At 36.3% G+C, this 20,492-nt stretch overlaps 1 protein-coding gene across 2 annotated transcripts in view; it reads left to right on the forward strand.

Annotated features, from left to right (window-relative positions):
• rapgef3 (Rap guanine nucleotide exchange factor (GEF) 3) overlaps positions 1-20,492 on the forward strand; it is a 39,667-nt gene that overhangs the window by 630 nt on the left and 18,545 nt on the right. The window contains exons 2-3 of one of the 2 annotated variants that reach the window (XM_051879697.1): positions 7,368-7,435; positions 14,004-14,048. In XM_051879697.1, coding sequence (XP_051735657.1) covers positions 7,382-7,435; positions 14,004-14,048 — 99 coding nt within the window. In that variant the 5' untranslated portion in view covers positions 7,368-7,381. Of the gene's footprint in view, positions 1-7,367; positions 7,436-8,699; positions 9,004-14,003; positions 14,049-20,492 lie in introns of those variants that run through there. The other variant, XM_051879696.1, reaches the window with a different exon arrangement.

Consider the following 20,492-nt stretch of genomic DNA (forward strand, 5'->3'; position numbering starts at 1 on the left):
TCAGCTGTCTGGTTACCGACATTCTTCAAAATATCTTCTTTTGTGTTCAACAGAAGAAAGAAACTCATACATGAGGGTGAGTAAATGATGACAAAATTTTCATTTTTGGGTGAACTCTCCCTTTAAGAACTGTTCACAGAAAGGTAGGTTACCTAAAATGGTTCTTCTATGGCATCGCTGTGAAAACACACTTTTGAAACCTTTATTTTTATGTGAGTGAATGGTCCTGAAAAATGACTTTAGATAATAATTAGATCAATATATCATATTTTTACTAGTATTTTTGACTAATTTTGAACAAATTTTTAATTAAATGAATTTAAATGTGTACTTAATGACACAGGGGGCCTGATTACAAAATATTTTAGAGTGCTGATAGGCCGATTATATTTGCCTACATTTATCCTGAAACCTGAAACTAACCGCAGAAAAAGTACAGACAACATGTGGCTAAATTAGTGTTTCACATTGGTTAAAATGTTGCCCGTGGATGTGCATTTAATAATCTTCAGTAAATGCAATACACAAAAATTCTCAGGTAACTGTGGGAAATTCTGTGGGGCAGTGATTCACCGTGATGCTGGGAAAGTTAAGTGGCCAGTGGGTGACAAGGCGGGCACAAGAGAGTGAGCTGTGAACTTGCAGAAGCCCCCAAATAGCAGACAGGAAGTTACACACGATTAGATGTGGCCGGGTGAGGAGGTGTGCATTTAAAACATCTCTTGTCTCTTCTCCACCTCCCTCCCAAATGCTTTCATCACTTCATATATCACTGGCGCTCCAATATAAACAATATTTCCTTCCTCCATGGGCGCTGAGCTAGTATGGGAAGGAAAGGCTGATTTGGAATGACAGGATTTATGAGCATGTAAAATCACACGGTGTTCTAGAACTACAGATGGATGGGAAAGAAACGGAAACAATCTTCATCCACATGTGAGAAGCTTGAGATTCCAGTGTACAGGACATTAATGTGTGTGATTTTTGCTTCATTTAAAATTGTGTCTACAGGGAGATTGAGATTGATTACAAAAGGCTGTGATTAGTTGCAGGAAGTCCTACACCCTTTCCCAAAGGAACTATGTGCTTTCTTTTTCTCTGTATTTTACTCTTTGTTGTGGACGTTTTTTTCTACTTATGTAGTACTAGTTAAGACTAGTTGTATGTGTACATTTTGGGTGGGGTGTTTAATGGAAATATGGAGTGCAAAGAATCTTGAAACATACTGTAAAACATCTTCACAAAATTGACTCCAAATTATCAAGTGTGTAAAATGTACTAGCTATAAACGCACACTAGAGGGCACACTAAGTTCTTGCTAAAGCAAGCATCACTATTCCTCATCTTTTTTGTTATTGATTTGAACAAACCCCTAACCTTAATTAATAAACTTTCGCCCAAAACACAATATTTTATGCTACCAACAGGAATGATACCTTGTATCTTGATTATTGTGTATACTATACTTTTTTTTTAAAGATTTTTTTGCCTGACATACAACAAAACAGGTGAAACTAATCCCATAGATTTAAATTTCAGAATATCATAAAGACTTTGGGGTGAGCCAGTAAACAACCACCTAGCAACCCCTCAGAACACCTTAGCAACTGCATAGCAACACCCTGGCAACCACACACAACATCCTCAAGGTAAATTTTTCTGCATGAGCAAGTACCCCTTAACCCCATTCTTGAGCATAGATGTGAAAATGCTCTATCCAGACTATTAATTAATCTATCTATTAATTCATGAATGCTTTGAAATACAGACCTAAAAGTAGTCTCTTTTTAGAAGACACTCAGCAGCGAAAGCACTTCGAAAAAGAAATGTGTAAAAAGAAAAAAGTATTATTAATTACATTCTTTAATTCTTTAATTCTTATTTAATTATTTAAAAACTTTTTTATTTTCAAAATATATATTTCACTAAATAATTTTTAGTCTAAAATTGCTATTAAATCAAAGCCATATGTCTAACCAAGTTGTGTTCCAAATTTGAAGTTGATATCACAAAAATTGAAGTTCATATGATTTTGTTTAGGTGTAATAACAAAAATAGCCACCGGGTGACACCCATATTCCATTAATTTTTTTTTTTTTGTGTTCTCCTGTAACAAATTAATAAATTTCTGTCATAATATCACTTCTATCACAAAACAGTTGGCCAATATGGAACCTTGAGATTCAGACCTTCCTGACGATATACGTTTTGTCAAGATTAGAAAATTATTTAATCATATAATAATTTAAAAAAAAATTGTAATATGAAACATGACACTGCCCACTTAGGGGAGGAGCCAGCTAAAAGGATTTAAAGTACCGTTTCTATGGTAACACAATATCTGATTTCAAAATGGTTTTCACATGATGAATTTTCAGGTATTAAGCTTTCGAATGATACCTAATTTTTGATGATTACTAAAATATGTGATAGGATAAAAGAAAAAAAAAAAAAAAAAGAAAAAAAAGAGCAGCAAGCGGGATGGTGACAGTTAATTTTAAAAATTATAAATTTAAATATATATATATATATTTTATAATTCAAGTTATTATTAGTTTCATCCGATACATGGCAATATCACAGATTACAGATATATATTAAATATATTTTTAATAATGATGATGTTAAAATAATATAAATAACAAATATATTAATATAATATATTATTATAAAATATACATTCAAATTATATTTAATAATAAATATGTAAATACATTTAATTTGATTTAATTTACTAAATAAATAAATGTATTTATTTATTAATTTAGTAAAATAAAATGAAATATATATATAAAATCTCATTTTATTTTACTATATATATATATATATATATATATATATATATACACCTTTATTTAAGATAGGCAGCAGCACAAGTAATTATAGAAAATAGGACAATACATGAAAACAACAAAATTGAATTGAATAAAAATTTAACATCATGGTCAACCCAAACAGCGCTCTGAGACAAATGAATCACATTTGAGGTGTAAAATAAATGATTCTACTGACATTATATTTTAGAGATAACTAAGTCATTGCAAAATGAATCTTCCATTTCCGCTCCTAAGTCTAAGTCAACTGGTTGGGTGTTAATAGCCTATTGTCTTCAAGTAGCTGTGTGAGTTGATCTAGATCTAAAATATCTTGTTTGAAATGTTCTCAATGTAGCAACAGCATATCTAGAAAATGGATCCACATCTTTACACCCTCATTGCACACAAACACATTTGACTCTCTAAAACAATGGCAGACAAAGTGTCTCTTAATTGCTATCTGATTTGAGTTAAACCTGCGCTTCTCTTTATCAGATACAAACTACCACATTCAAGTGCCTTGTGAGGGTCACATGCAGGAGAACTGGATTTCTGAGTTCTGTCATTGGCACCGGCATGGTCATAGGCAACCACTGACACACAAACATGCAAGAATACACTTTCAAATATGCAGACATGCAGTCAGGCACACAGCTAAAAGGAGCGATTGTGGATCATCTTACTTTCATTTACTGGGCCTTAGGGTTTATATCATTAGCTGCTGTGGAGTGAGACGTACATGGAGGATATACATGCCAGAATGTTTTCGTTATTTAAACAGATCTTGTCTGCTAAGAAGAAAAACAGATTCGGTAAGATAAATCTGATACTGTTCTGTTGAAGCGGATGCCTGGTTTGCGTGTGTTAGAACTCATGATCAGTGTTTTGAGAGTGTGTGAACATCAGATCACATAGAGATGTGTTCTCTGTTGTTTACTTGAGTGCACAAATGCATGTACGAGTACTAGTGTATGGCACTTTCCACAAAAAAGGGTACAAAATATGGCTCGACACTCAAAATAATAATACAAAAATCATTAAATAGTCAGTAGGAGGTACTTAAACTTCAGAAAAAGCTGATCATCAACCTTACGAGGTCAAACTAATATTATACAAGCTCTTGTGTGTTTTTATGCTTATTCACTTTATGTGAGATTTGCAATTTTTCCACCCTGATTTTTTTATTTCATATTTTACTATCAAATCTGGATGGATGGATGGATGGAGGATGTATGGTTTGGGGTTTATTTATATGTCCTGTAAATTAAAGAAAATCATTTTTTAATATCATAAGTTCAAGGGTTGAATGCTTGAGCTTGACAAATGACGTCAACACAACAATATTTGTAAAAAAAAAAAAATTATGAAATGGAATGAATTGAATTTGAATGGAATGGAATTTACTTGCTTCCTGGTCATGCTGTAAAAAAGGGTCCAAATGAGGTTACTTATATTCATATGAAAAATCAGTATTATATTCTTAGACAATATATTTATATAAAAATCAAGGTAGGGAGCAAAATATGGGACAAATTTGACTAAATATTACATTTTTGTTAATTAATATAATCAACAGTTCAACAAATTGTGTCAGAATTATATTTTTGCATGATTTTAGATGTCAAAAATGTCTGGAACTCTGACATGTTAATGGCAAATATTAAAAAGGACAGACATTTAATGTTTAAAACAAGCCACTTTTCATGGCAATTTAATAAGATTTGCGCCTCTAATTCTTTTTAGTCATGGAACATTAAAGTGTACCATTCATGGGATGTGCCATATACCATCTCACACAACTGCAGGCAAGAGCTTTGTCATGCTCATGTTGAAACACTGCTTTTGCTCCAGCAGTCGCTTGTGTTTTGGAGAAAGATGTTGGTTTTGTGGGTCTTTTGATGCAGTGCTGCCAGACAGAGATAATATACTCAGAGCAACAGTTGAGAAATATGTTGTGGCTCTCGTGGAAAAAGGCAGGTGAACAGAGCCAGAACAGGGACAAGCTTCCAAAGACTGTGCTAATTCAAGGAATATTTTGCAACCACCCAGTTACAACATATTACACATAATCATTAATAACTCACAGCCAGGAGTTTAGCATAACACATTATCACATAATTAAAGTGGTTAGTGTTAAATCAATGTTTAGCACAAAAGATGTGAGACCTAATACACACCTTGGATTATACAATGTTTCTCAAAAGCTTATCATTGTAACTGGCGATTAACATGCATATGAAAAATAGCAGCAACATACTGTATTTAGATCTTGTTATTCCACTATTTTGGATTGAGGAGTGGAACAGAAGTGGCTGAAAAACTCCCAAAAACAGTTTAGTGATTCTAGTGTTGTTGTATTTCACTCCTCCAGGAAGGGGAGCCTACTCCTGAAACAATAGCCGGGGTCTAAACAAGTATTATGTAATGTTCCGTGACCTCCAGCCACATGGACATTCTCAGGTTGTCTTAAGGTTGTCCCCAACGTGACCTGTGGGTAGGGAGGACATACAGTATTGCCCTTGCATCATCACCTATCGAAGTGAATGACACTCTTTCCTCAAAAAGATAATACATTTTGTATAAATACAAATCTTTACTATTGGACACCTGGTTTATTATGCTGTTCCAATCCTTGTGAGCTGGTCACCTATAGACCATATGCGCCAGAGAAACGTGGACGCAGCCATCTTTAGTATTCTTCTGTTTTTGCAGTAGCCCTGTATATTTCTATGGCATCACTGTCAAAGAATAATCAGCTGGTGAAGTGGATTTACTTATTGTAGAGTTAACAAAAGTTATCCTGAGCATTGTAATGTTTAAAGCAGATGTCTTAACAAATTTCAGTAAACCAGGAAGATTTTAAAAGGAGCAGTTCATTCATAAATACATAAGATCGCTGTGGAAATACAAACCGGAAGTCAAAAGACAACGGGCGAAGTGCTGGAAAGGGGCGGGGCTACATAAGGTCTCCAAATAGTAGACAGCAAAATATGCTGCCTTTTAAGAAATATGTGGGCTGTTTGGGCTCAAATCTAAGACAGCACTGCATATAATCAAGGATAAGCCAATCCCAGAATGCACTACCTGCAACAAGCCCGTTGAAAGCCTGATGGCAGATGGAGATTAGGAAAATATATATAAAATATATTTATATCTATGCATATATTTATTTTAAAATATATAATTGACATTAACACCTGCCAACCCGCATGTAACCTAGTCACTCCTATAGCCGGGTTTTATATATATTATATGAGATCCTGGACCACTCATAAGTCGCGCGGGTATATTTGTAGCAATAACCAACAATACATTGTATGGGTCAAAATTATCGATTTTTCTTTTATTCCAAAAATCATTAGGATATTAGGTAAAGATCATGTTCCATGAAGATATTTTGTAAATTTCCTACCACAAATATATCAAAAATTTATTTTTGTGAGTGGATATGCGTTGCTAAGGACTTCATTTGGACAATTTTAAAGGTGATTTTGTCAATATTTTGATTTTTTTTTTGCACCCTCAGATTCCAGATTTTCAAATCTGTTCAAATTTCAAAAAATTGACCCTTATGACCTGCTTTGTGGTCCAGGATCACATATACATTTTTCATTTGTAGTCTTTTAAAAAGGGTTAGTGCCTAACACTAAGTGCAATGAAGTGTTGTCAAAAAATATCTATTTTTCGATACATATCGATACTGAAATATCTGAAATGCTTCCAATACTCACTTTCCGCACCAGTTGCGCTTTCTCGCTCTCATCTCTCTGACAGCGAGTTGACACACACAAACCCGCCTCCCCTCACTCATTTAATTTGCTCCGGATGACTATTGCTGGTGTTACAGGGCTTGAATTTCGGCACGGGATTGTGTGTATTGCGCATAATTTTACTCACTCCTGCAGATTTTGTGCTCGCATTCAAAGTGTGTGCACATAAAGCCGCCTCTCAGCACTAAATTTAGTTTATTTTTCACTGCTTATTGCGCTTAAACAGTCAAATACACACAAAATAATGTCAAAATGCCAGTCTTGGCGAATATTCACGTAATCACAGTCAGTTATGTTTTAAGTGAACGTAAACAGAACGAAAACACATGTGTAACAGTATAATGAATCGGTGCGTCAGGCCTTAAAGTGACAGCAGCCTAATATACCTGCTGCCAAATTATGAGATAATATAAAAATTTATTTTTACATAAGGAATGTTATTTGGGATGCATGTGTTATGGAGTTCCTGCACATTAAGCATGTTTCACTTACTGTATGAGGTTTCTTTTCAGTTAGGATGCAGTTGCTAGATAGTGAGGCAGCACTAGATTTTGGAACTGAGTTAGAGTTTCTATCTTTGGAACAAGTTACAATAAACAGTAAGCAAACACAATACTTTTCATCAGAGTTCACAATATCCATCCACTGGGTTTTGTGGGAGTCATGAGATCTCACAAATCACAAGCACGAGATGGGAAATAACATGATGTAACAGTAAAAAGAGAGCAGATTGAATCAAACAGCACTGACTTCCTTACTTTCTTTACTTTTGTCTCCTCAGAGGCTCCAGCAGTCATGAGCTCGGCAGACACACTCTTCCGGTCGTCTCTGGGCTCGTCTCTTGAACAGGTACAGAATGAAGATTACTTCCTTAATAATGTCTATGTGGAGTCAGAGTATCATTATAAAACACTCAACTATTAATTGCTTTTCTTTGCATTGGGATAATTCATGGTTATCTCGTGCACCAACTCTAAATCAAACACAGCAGCCCCATTTTGCTACACTGTAAACGTTCAAAACTCATTTTGAAAAATGTGTCCTATTCAAATTTTAGAAGGATTTTAATCCAAGTTAGGAAAAGGTTTCCTATTCAAATTTCAGAAGGATTTTAATCCAAGCCAGTGCTACAATTTCCCTTTAATTTACTCTTTCACTGCAACCTTGGCACCTGCATCAGTAAGTAAGGTGGGTTATGGACACGCCCCCTGATCCTCAACCCCTCAAGGTTTATCATGCAGCTGGAACACACAGATAAGAGAGCTGAAGGAGAGACGGAGTGTGTTATTGAGTTAAATGCATGAGCTAAACATATTTTGCCTGCTCTAGCGTTGCTTGATGCAGGCCTATAATGCAAAGTTCTTCATATCTGGATGAAGATGAAATAATCCTTCAGTCGACTATAAAACTAACAGTCTAAGATACTGTTTTTTGTTCTACTTCATAACCTTCTTTTCTGTCTCTTAAAATGTTTATTGCTAGAAAGTCCAAACATTTTGTTATGCTTAACAGATTATTCATTCGTGCACATTCAAATGTTTAGATAGCCTATGTCACAAAACTGTATATCTTGTATATATTTATGTACCCTCTCAGAAAGCTGTCACTGCATTTGTACCTTATTTACCCCTTAAAGGTGTAATTATTTGTAAGTATTTGGTTGAAACGTTTTTGGTTGAAAACGTAATGTAAACAGCCCCTAAGTTTATGCAACGGGCCAATGGTGTCCCCCATCAAAGTAGCCTACATCCACCACAGGACTTTGCAAGGGGTAAACAACACTATAAAGAAAGCTCTATAAAATCAACACATTAAATAAGCAACTTGTAGTTGTTTAGTAGCCCATTACTCAGATTTTATCTAGGTAAACTAAATGTGCCCACATTTCCCACGAAGTGAATGTCATTAGGAAGTTTTACCATGATTACTTCACACAAAGAATAAACAACAACCGAAAACAAAAGGCTATATATACTACAGTAAAATTCGTTAGATCAATTTCGATGTAAACAAACACCTGCGGACAATCAATGCGGATGCTGGTTAGTAGAGTAGTAAGAGGCGCGCCCCATTATAGGGGCGGGAGCGCGGGGTGGCGCCTCTGCTGGATTGTCGAGAGCGCGCTGGCACGTCTGACAGCGAACAGGAGCAGGTTTTAATGGCATTCGGAGCCTGGAGATCACACGCATGTAGGAATGCAGCGTGCAGGTCGGGTTGTCTTTAAGCAGGGATTGTCAAATCCTTATTGGAGATGTAGTTTTCGCCATGTGTTGCTGCAACAGATGATCCATAAGTAAAATCATTTTTGATACATCGGACTTGACTGAAACATGCATCTCTTTCGGAGTTATTATTACCAAGTCTTTCCCGATCGCTGTTCCAATGAAAAAACACCTCAGATCCGGGGAATCAGCTGGGTAAGTGGGCATATAATAAATAATAATAATAATAATAATAACATGTAGAATTGTTATTCAAGAGAGAGTGAGAGAGGTTATGAAAACTTATATTATCTGGCTATTCCACGAAATAGGTGCTTGTTTGGAAAGGTTTTTTCTATATGTATGTATATATATATATATATTTAAAACATTCTATCAAATAATATTTTAAATGTTAATAAAGTACATTGCGTGTTCATATGTTGCTTTAAAACCTTTTAAATTTGCTTTAAAATGCCAAAAGTCATCTTCATGGAGAAAGAACAATTTTTTACTTGTTTAAAAAAAATGTCTATAATACATTAGTAAATGTCAGTGTCTGCTTTTCATTGTTTACACATATATTCACAAAAGGCACCCATTTCTTGAAATAACCCAAACAGTATTTCCATTTTTAAATATGTGAAGGTGCATAATATTGACTTGGTATAGCTAATAAAGTTTTTTTGTGTATAAGGATGTGTGTGATGTGATGATGGCATTGAAACCAATGCCAAATGATGTAAATCCGGAGGCTAAGACACTTAAAGTCCCCCAGACATTGAACATGACCCCAAACAGCTGGTGGGAGCAGAGCTTTGCATTGTTGTTGTATATGTTTTTGTGTTTACATGTTGTTAAAGGGTTAATCAAGGATGAGTTATTTATAGCGTATTGTTCATTGTCCATCTTAAGGTTTGTTCCCTTACAGTTTGGAAAAGAATGTGCACAGGAAGACCCACACCACTGTAGACCTTAGTGAACTTTAGTGAACTACAGAGTAAATCTCATATAATGAGCTTTCTAAATTCAAAAAGAAACTGATCTCTTTTAGATTACATTCATTTCTGGTTTTGATCACTTGACTTTTATGTCAATACCAAAAAAAAAAAAAAAAATACTCAAACACGAGATGAGTAAACATAGGACGCTGTGTAAACCTTACTGGTGATTTCCCATCTCCATATCACATTAAACATTAGTTAACTTGGATGTACACTTTCATAATTATCCAGCGTCTTCAAATACATGTTAAACAGATGCTCCAATTAGGAAACTGTGATTGTCAGTTGTCTTTGTCACATGTCCCTCTCCTACATTCCAGTAAAAAGGGTCGTGACTCAGGATGAAATACCTCACGTTGCCCAAGAACCCCCTGAGAAAGAGGCTTGTTTAAAGAGATATTCGTGTCAGTGTGCCACAGTCTGCACTCCATCGGGATTTAAATAGGTTTTTTTCCCACTTGAAATTATGTATATTTTGTCATGGAGTTCAATAAAAAAACCCACCAAACCTCAGCCTGAAACACATAAGAGTATCCTGCATTAGTCATACTATAATATATTTGTGTCCACCACATAAGTGGGATTCCCATAAGAGTTTCCAAGATAAATGGCAAGTCGCATTTAATTCATGATTTGTTTTTAAGGCCATGAAGCTTGAGATGCAGTAATTAACTAAATCTTATAAGACTTTGAATAATGTAAAGCTAATTAAATGTATGTTTCACAGCAATAATAATAATATCTATCTATCTGCAAAGACTATAGAATAACACAAGACGCGTCACTCGTATTATTATGTATGGGAGAAAGTGCAACGCGCAATATGGCGGAATAAGTCCCGCCTTCTAAATAAGAGCCAATCGCCGATTGGTAAAGTCATCGCGTCACTACAGCGGCTGTTAGAAGCTCCGGTTCCTATAAAAGATGAAATGAGACACAAGAGACACGCATTTGGGACTGCGCATGTGCATTAGCTTGATCCAGCCTGAAAAATACCATTTTTTTGTCATGAATCGAGCGTTTAGAAACAAAATTTATGAGACAGTTGTCAGATTTCATTGGTGATTTCAAATATGAAATTCAATCGAAAGCTTGGAAAAAGCTTTGGAGAACTTGATGTTTCCCTATTCAAAGAGATATGAGCTGCACTTGCATGCCCAAGAGGCGTTTCAAAGATGGCCGCCGAGTGAAATGACTTGTCTTAAAAGGGACTTTGCTATCTTTCTAATTATTGGTAATTCGTAGACTCAAAGTCAAGAAATTAAGGCACCTGTCAATAGCATTTCACGAGCAGGTGATCTCAGATACTTCCCAGCACCTTCATTAGACTTAGAGTCAATATCCCTGTGTAATTTCCCTCTTGTACTGGAGCATGTGATCCAGTCGGCTGCAGTTTCACTCTACACAGTTTACTCAGTCAACAGAGCCACAGGGTGGAGAGATCTCCACGCTGGCCAACCTTATACAAAGGTAAATCAAGCATGAGGATGCAGTGAACCTGACCACCTGAGAATCATCCAACCATTTTTACTGTCCATTGCTGCAGATGAAAGGAAACCAATCTGAGAAAAAAACCTGTTTTCAAAACAAATCAGCTTATCCGTATAAGATTTTGAGAAATGATACATACATTTTGGCACTGTTGACTCAAAGCTGATGCGTTTTCTGTGGGCGTCTGCTGCATTAACTCCCTGGGTGGTGTGGTGTAGTGTAGTGCTTATAGGAATAGTAAAAATTCTGTCATCATTTATTCACCCGCATGTCTTTCCAAACCCGTACGACTGACTTTCTTCTGTGGAAAGCAAAAGGACATGTTTAGCTCAAACTGATGTCATTTAGCGCAATCCTATACTGGTTTTGAATGACATGAGAGTGACTAAATTATGATAGAACTATGCTGAAAGGAGCAAGAAAGGAGAAAGGAGCAAGAAAGGAGATAACCTTATCATAATGACCATGAGCAAGGGGCTGTTCAAGCAGGAGAAATACAAAAGATTAGTTTTTACAAAACCTATAAAGATACATTATCAGTACAAGCCCACAAATAGCAGGATATGCTTCTTAATGCTTCACAGAATTAGTCAGCTGATGCTGAGTAACACCTGCCATGGGAACAGAGGCTGACAATGCCTCATAAACCTGAGTTATGGACTCTCTGCCATATGGGCAAAATAGGGAATCAGGTGGAATTCAAGACTGTGGAGATTTTCTCTTTGTCCGAAGGTTAGAAACTATGCTAGCAGCATCTCAACTGGTAGCTCAAGTCCTTAGTGGATCAAGTCGGTTCACCTAGTCATCATCGCAACACCCCCGTAGCCATTTTCTAGTCATGCAAGTACAGCTCGCGTCTGTTTGAATAAGACTGAAAACATCTAAGCTCGCATTTCAAATCACATATAAAATCTGATAACAATAGTATCATAAATTCTCCCCCAAACCAGGCTAAAAATGGGTCAGTTTGAATGATTCATTTTTAAAATGTAATGTAATTGTATTGATCATTAATGGGTATGATTCGTTTTTTTCCAAATGTGTCAAGGTTTTGGGCAGAGAGTATTAACCAGAGTTAAATTGCATACAGAGATTTTTCAATACAATACTAAAAAATATGCAATATTGAGTTAACAGCAAACTCTTTTTTGCATTTCTACACTCATTTTGGGGGACAGTATGCACTGCAGAATGGATTTAAACGTGCTAAACTATTAAACACTACTCTCTGGTTGATAGCTGATAGCAAAATCAAATAGTTTGGCCAAAATATTTAATAAAGTTACATGGAAAGAGCATTGTGAATGAGATTCCATGTGGTCCTGGTTATCCACCTGTACGATGAAATTTGATATGATGCATTATTTTTGATCTTATCCCTATAGGTCAGACCATTTCAGAATCAATAACTAAAATGCATTTGGGCATCTAAATCACTAGTGGTTAACAGCTCACCAATAAATATTTAAACGCAGTTCATCCATTATTCTCTCTTCAGTTTCATCGATGCTCTGATTTTCATCATGTTGAGGAGAGAAAAGCTTTTCTTGTCTCTTAATTGCGGACAGAGATCAGAACTGCTGGTGATTGTTGTTAGTTAAGGGCTGGACAGAGAACCAAAACCCTGAGTGCCTCTTGAGCAGGAATCCCATCAGACATGCATGATTACAACCTGTTCATTCTCAAGTATGTGGTCCAGTTCAGCTGCTTGAAATCACTCGAATGCTTCCTCTTTTTATTGTGTCATTTCAATGACTTGCATGTTCAACGACATAATGGGCATTAAAGGAATAGTTCTCGCAAAATTGTCATTAGTCTTGTATAGCCACATTGTGTCATTGTCGTTTATGTGATATATATATATGGGTCATTGACGAATAAGTGTAAAAAAACATAATGGAGATATAATTAATTTTTAAGTTTTATTAAGTGTTAATGAGATTATGTGGTTTTTATAATCAATTAACACTGCTTTTGGCATTTTTTACAAGATGGACAAAACTTGTCACCAAAAAAGTCATTCGGTTTAACCAAAATTTTGGTTTTACCGAATTACACTTTTGGTTATACCAAATGACGATATTTTCAAACAATGCTAACAGGCTGATATCTAGCTAGCTAGCTAGCAAAAGGACATTCAAACATTTTATATTTAGTACAAGTTTTTAAAATATTAAAACTTTTTCCATGTTTTATAGCGGTTGTACCAAATGACCTGATGAATGATAATTTCTACCCCACTGTCTAATGTTTTGCATTTTGCACAGCACTCGGCGCATTTGTTAATCAGTCAAGCAAGTTTTATTATAAAGACAAAGGCTAAACCTCTGTCCCTCCTCCACCACACAAGTGAATAGAGCCAAAAATTCCTCTTGAATTCCTGTGTGAATTTTAATTACATTATTGCTGTTAATTTGTCTTGCTGAGAGGGAGGCAGGTGGCAAAGATCATGTGCAGTGCTAGTGTCAAATGCCACACACTTCTGACATTCTTTAGCCCTCTGTGCCTTTGTTGTATCGTGTTTTAATACTTTTGGTGCTGTACATGGACAGAATGGCATTTTGCCAGTGACAGATTGATTGAATAATCTCTATAATACTTTGAAACTAGATTTTTACATGTCATGACTGGTGCTTGCCTGATGTGCAAAATAGGCCACTGTAGTCTGTAGTGTCAATTCTTATCATTACACTCATTCTCTCTCCATTTTTCTCCCTACAGACACCTCTGCCAGAAGCCGTCGATTCACAAGACACCATCAAACAGGTAGGAAGGTCTTTGAACAGTTGCCTGGGTTTTGTTGACAAGGCTTAAAGGGACAGCTCACCCAAAAATGAAATTTCTGTCATCACTTTGTTTACACGACACTGTTTTCAACTAAAAACGGAAAACTTTTTATGTTTTTGACTGTTTTGGGGGCCTGAAAATGAAAACTTTTGAAAACGGGTTTCAAAGTGCACGTTTTTGAAAATGACCCCGTTATTGTCTCCATGTAAACTACAAAAACGTGAATTTGTGAAAACGGTGACGTCCTACAGTCTATAGGCGTGTAGTTTTTCTTTACAAAGTGACATCGCCAACTACTGGCCTGGTATGCATAATACAGCGTTTTTAATCGTTTTCGTGGATCCATATGAACAGGGATCGTCTTGACAATGTTGACATCTGTACGCAAAAGACGTTTTTAGTACATTATTGTCATTTAAACATACCCTTAGTCACCCACATGTCATTCCAAACCATTTGACTTTCTTCTGTGGAATATAAAATTTTGTGGAATTTTTCATGCATTTAAAATGAATGGAGAATGAAACTTCAAAAAGCAGACACCATAAAAGTATCGTAAAAGCAGGCCATATAATTAATTCACTATAATCCAAGTCTTTTGAAGCCAAATGATAGCTTTATGAGGATTAGACCAACATTTAAGTTGCATTAGTCATATGGATCACTCATAAAATACTTTTAGACTTACACAGAAGAGGTTTTGAACGACATGAGGCTAAATGATAACGGAATTAGAATTTTTAGGTGATCTATCCCTTTAAATAAGCTCCACTATTCTAGTATGTTCATAGGAATGTGTGGCATTACATATCTCATTAACAGAAAGCATGCTTTTATCTTCACAACTCTGACCTCTGTGTGTTTATAATATCATGCTCACAGAGATTGTAGAGGGTGGCGCTCTGTACAGTATTGTTAAGGACATAAAAGGGCTGATGAATTTCTAAATATGGCTCAAAACACAACATGCGAAATATATTGCACATCTTGTGGAGCAAGTTTAGCTTTCCTCCTCACCCAGATGTCACAGGATTCCTCCAGAATGTGCAAAACAGATTAATTTGAAACACATTTTGTTGTTGTTTTTGACAAACCACCATAATTACTCCTATCAAAATGATCAAAACACATGTCTGTCACACCATTTTGCAATTCACTTGAGTGTCATTTCAAGTGGACTGTAAATGGAATGCCTGTTTTGATCATTAATTTGCAATATTTTGTGTAATTATAATGCATATGCAATGGATCATGTTTTCGAACTCAATTTGAAAGTAAAGAAGTATGATTACATACATATTTCACTGCTATTTCATTACCCAAGACGGTTCTAGCACTGCAGTGTCACCTCTCTCTGCTCATATGATACATGTCCCTTCAGTATCATCATGTGACCCCCTGAGGGAAAAAGCCACTGTAAATATGTTGTTGTACTGGCTCTGCCTATCTTGAATACAGTAGATCTTCAAAATCTTGATAAACTAGGTCAGTAGCTCCGTATCAACTTCATGTAAAGTCTTGTTTTTCATAGGAGATATACAGAACCAAACGAGACAGTTGTTGGCAATGAATGTGGATAGCAGCTCAGATAATTTTATCATTTGAAGAATTTGATGAGAAATGTTTAAGTTCAAATTAAATTCTTTTATTTTTGTTTGTGGACTTGGATATCTTAACAAATCTGAGCACATTTTGAGACATTTTTGAGATCTCAAACACAAATTCCATGTAAAGTCTATAGGCTACACCCAAACCCCACCTTAGTTCATTCAGCCTTATCTACCATTCCTTAAAGCATTGTCAATGATAAGTAGAACTTATTTGGAGGTACATCTGGAAAGCTATTGTTTTTATTCAGCTTATCTTATGAGCAGCTGTCTAACTCATTTAAACCTCAAATGAGTCTGTTTTGTGACTTGAAAGCATACACTTAATTACCATAAACGCCTATTTCCTTTGCACACACACCTTTCTGTTCTTCTCTTATGTGATTCTGCATTGAACACAAAAGGGGAGACAAGCGATAAACCTGAGAAAATACAGATGAAATGCCGTTTGTTTTTCAGCAGATGATTTTAAGCAGACATCTGGGCTTGCATATTTGGGTATTGGTTGTGTCTGATGGAAGAAAAGGCAATATTGCCAAGGATTTGAATGTGGTTTATCAGGGCTCTGGAAGAACGTTTCATCTGTGGAATGCTCTCAGCTCCTGGAGTGTTTTTTGTGGGCACAAGTGATTCCTGGAGTGTGTTTCTCCGAGCAGAAAGAGAACAAGCAAAGCTGTATTCATCTGAGCCCTCTGATCTTTTCTGTTATTAGTGGGGCTTTTTAAGGCAAGCATCACTATTATTATCGTCCATACTTAGGGCAATAAGTGGGGTTTTCTAAATAAGGGTTTATTGTAGATTAACATTAAATGAGGAGGACCTGAGACATTTCTGAAGACTAGAATGTAAGAGGGTGGGTTTCTTTTGACTTGGACCTGTAAACAAACCCCCAGAACACCTTAGCAACTGGATAACAATTGGTGCGTCACAGCTCTGAGGTCACGAATCAGTATATCGCGTACACAAATTCGGGCACTAGTCCTTACTCCCTGGCTCACTACACATTGAGACACCGGAGACATGACAACGTCCTCATTGTACAACATCACTATTGGTATTTATGAACAACAGCAGAGTTGTTATCTTTCTGACATTATTTTTTTAAATGTTATTTAAAAGTACATTATGATAAATACTTTGCTTGTTACATATACGTGCAACATTTCAGCCGTAAATAAATGATAAATGTTAGCTAAATTATGTTCATTACCTGTCTAGCGATGTATGTTTATACTGAAATATAATTAAATAATGGTTTGTATTTTAAAAAATATCCATCGCGTGCCATTATGTGTAGTGAGTTGGCTCACGTGATTTCGATGCTCCCTGGTTTTGATGGTGCATTGTGGGACTTTTTTAGGGAGCGAAAGTTTCAGTGATTTTGTGATTAAGACAGCCCTTAAAATGGCTAACTCCCTGATCAGTGACTATTTAACTAGAGAGCTGATTGAGATGCACCCAATGACTTTACAGCCACCCTAGTGTAACCAGTCCTATTCGACCCACTCTGAGCGGGATTCGAACTGGCGTCTCCGGCATGGGAGGTGGGTGCGCTAACAAGGGCGTTAAAGACCGCAATCTTTAGCATCAGTTGCCAGCATGCCTTTTGAGGACAGGGGAGTGAGGTTTACACACACAGCTCTTACTAGCTGGCCTCTGTTACACTCGCCCCTCTAAACCTCACTCCCATCCGGGTCACGGCACCAAATGTATTCGATCCTACTCGACCCGCTCCGAGCGGGATTCGAACTGGGGTCTCCGGCATGGGATGCGGGCGCACTAACAAGGACATTAAAGACCACAGACTCTAGCGTCAGTCACCAACGCAACTCTTGAGGCCAGGGGAGTGAGGTTTACACGCACAGCTCTTACTAGCTGGCCTCCGTTACACTAGCATCATGGTGACTGGATTTGCATGGACAAGAACACAGCCTAAATAAGTCTGTTATTTTATAGTTTGTATTAATATTTTGAATTAGCTTTTATTTTTAATTTGAGTTTCATTTTTAGTAATTCTGTGTTTTTGTCATATTTATTAGTTGTTTTTTTTAAGTTTTACTATTTAGGCTTAAATTTACTTTTTTGTTTTAGTTTTTAATTATTAATTTTAATCAACTTAAACTAAAAAAAAAAAACATTTGAAATGTTGCCTTGGCAACTAACTAAAATAAGTTTTTCCATCTAATATTTTCATTTTGTTTTATTTCAATTAACAAAATAGTTTTTTTGTAGTTTTAGTTAACGATAACATTCCTGATAAGTTCATAACCATAATGCATCCTGAATGGCCCCAGTGTTTCTGATATGATTTCTGCCCACCTCTATTGTGAGTGCGGTATGTATTGTACGGAATGGAGCCTTTCCCTCGGCTCACCAAGGTCACACCATCACGACTGCCTCCGCTGTTAACGTCGCCCACAGATGGAAAACACAGCCTGTTTCCTCTCCACACAACAGAGGAGGACAGGTCTGCGTTGCTGCTACTTCAAAAACCCAATGCATGTGGGTGACTAACACTTGTATACAAAGGAAGCACAACCACATCCCCAACAAAACTTTATAGTTGAGGTATTGTGTTAGAAGCTTGCGAAGCTCAGTAGGGTGAGGCGCTGTTGTTTTGTTGAGCAGCTATTCATATTCATACAAACAGGGCTGAACAATAAGGATTCTTTTAGTAGTTCAGGTAGTGTACAGTAGTTTTGTACAGTATTTTTACAAATCACACCACAAAAATTGAGTCTATTTAGAGCTAGAGCTATTTGAGTCCTGGTTTGAAGACACTTCAGTAGGAAAGTTCACACTGTGTTTAGATACCTCTGTGGTGCAACTTTATAATCACACATCTATATTGTACAGTAAGTACTATCGTGTTGCCTTTCTACATTGTTTTTGGTGACTGTTTGTATAGTAATCTGACAATGCCACCCTTTCCCTCTGGACAAACCCTTACTCACGTGGACATGTCACATAAGCGGTGTTCTGTGACCTGGCTGTTTGGTTGGAGCTTTTCTGGGATCCTTAGACACACCTGAGAGAATCAGAAAAGTATCAAATTTGCACACTTTCAGGTTGTCAAACATGAGTGGAACCTGTCCATAGTTAATGTGATGAACATATATACTACCTTTCAAAAGTTAGGGGTCAGTAAGATTTTTTATTATTATTATTATTATTATTTTATTATTATTGATTTCTATACTTTCATTCAGCATGGATACTTAAAATTGATCAAATGTGACAGTAAAGACTTTTACACTGTTACAAATGATTTTAAATGCTGTTCTTTTGAACTTTCTAGTCATCAAAGAATCCTGAATCATGATTTCCAGACAAATATTAAGAGGCACATCTGTTTTCAACATTGATAATAATAAGAAATGTTTCTTGAGCACCAGATCAACATATTAGAATGATTTCTGAAGGATCATGTGACACTGAAGACTGGAGTAATAATGCTAAAAATTCAGCTTTGATCACAGGAATAAATTACATTTCAAAATAAATTAAAATAGAATATAGTTATTTTGAATTTGAATTAAATTTGAATTTTTGATTAAATAAATGCAGTCTTGCTGACCATGAGAGGCTTATACAGACCCCAAAATTCTGTCATTTTGAACGATGTATCCACTAAAGTGACCTAAGAAATTCATTTTAAAGGCATTTACACAACAACATTATGTGAATTAGATAAAGTTGATATTTAGGAGAATGACTGAAGAGTAGCAATGCTTTTTGTTATCACAGGTATCCTATGATACATCTATTCCCAGGTGTTCAGCAGAGTTGTCAAAGTCTGTGCTCCACAGTGAAGTAATTATTACCCAGGAGACTGTAGAATGCTGGGAATAGACTGCCAGCTACTGTTCCCATCTATACCCTCATCTCCAGGGACAGAATCATGAAGCAGAGATGACAGGGGAGAGATTTACATGCTCAGGGTCTGCAGACACAGTGTCTGGGCACACGCTGTGTAAAGTGAGCTAGATGGAGAGCTCTGCAGTGTGTACGTCTCAAAGGATACAGGCTAGATGTAGGCTGACCACATGCACTGTGCTGCTTAGTTGGCTAAACTTGGAAACTAATTACCAAATGAGTAACATTAACAGGCATTAAAGGGTTAGTTCACCCACAAATGAAAATGATGTCATTTATTACTCACCCTCATGTCGTTCCACACCCGTAAGACCTTCGTTCATCTTCAGAACACAAATTAAGATATTTTTGATAAAATCTGATGGCTCAGTGAGGCCTCTATTCCCAGCAAGATAATTAACACTTTCAATGCCCAGAAAGCTACTAAAGACATAATTAAAACAGTTCATGTGACTACAATGGTTCAACTTTAATGATATGAAGCGACGAGAATACTCGACTTTATTCAACAATATCTAGTGATGGGCAATTTCAAAACACTGTTTCATGAAGCTTCGAAGCTTTACGAATCTTTTGTTTCAAATCAGTGGTTCAAATCGCGTATCAAACTGCCAAAGTTGCATGAACTATTGGAATTTCGAAACACTTATGACGTAACGAAGCCTCGTTTACTGAAATCACGTGACTTTGGTGCTCCGAACCACTGATTCAAAACAAAAGATTTGTAAAGCTTCGAAGCAGTGTTTTGAAATCGGCCATCACTAGATATTGTTGAAAAGTTGCTATTTTGTTTTTTTGGCACACAAAAAGTATTCTCGTCGCTTTATAATATTAAGGTTGAACCACTGTAGTCACATGAACTGTTTTAAATATGTCTTTAGTAGCTTTCCTGGCATTGAAAGTGTTAATGATCTTGCTGTCAATGCAGGCCTCACTGAGC

The sequence above is a fragment of the Ctenopharyngodon idella genome, chromosome 22 (genome assembly GCF_019924925.1).
Source record: "Ctenopharyngodon idella isolate HZGC_01 chromosome 22, HZGC01, whole genome shotgun sequence".
NCBI lineage: Eukaryota > Metazoa > Chordata > Actinopteri > Cypriniformes > Xenocyprididae > Ctenopharyngodon > Ctenopharyngodon idella.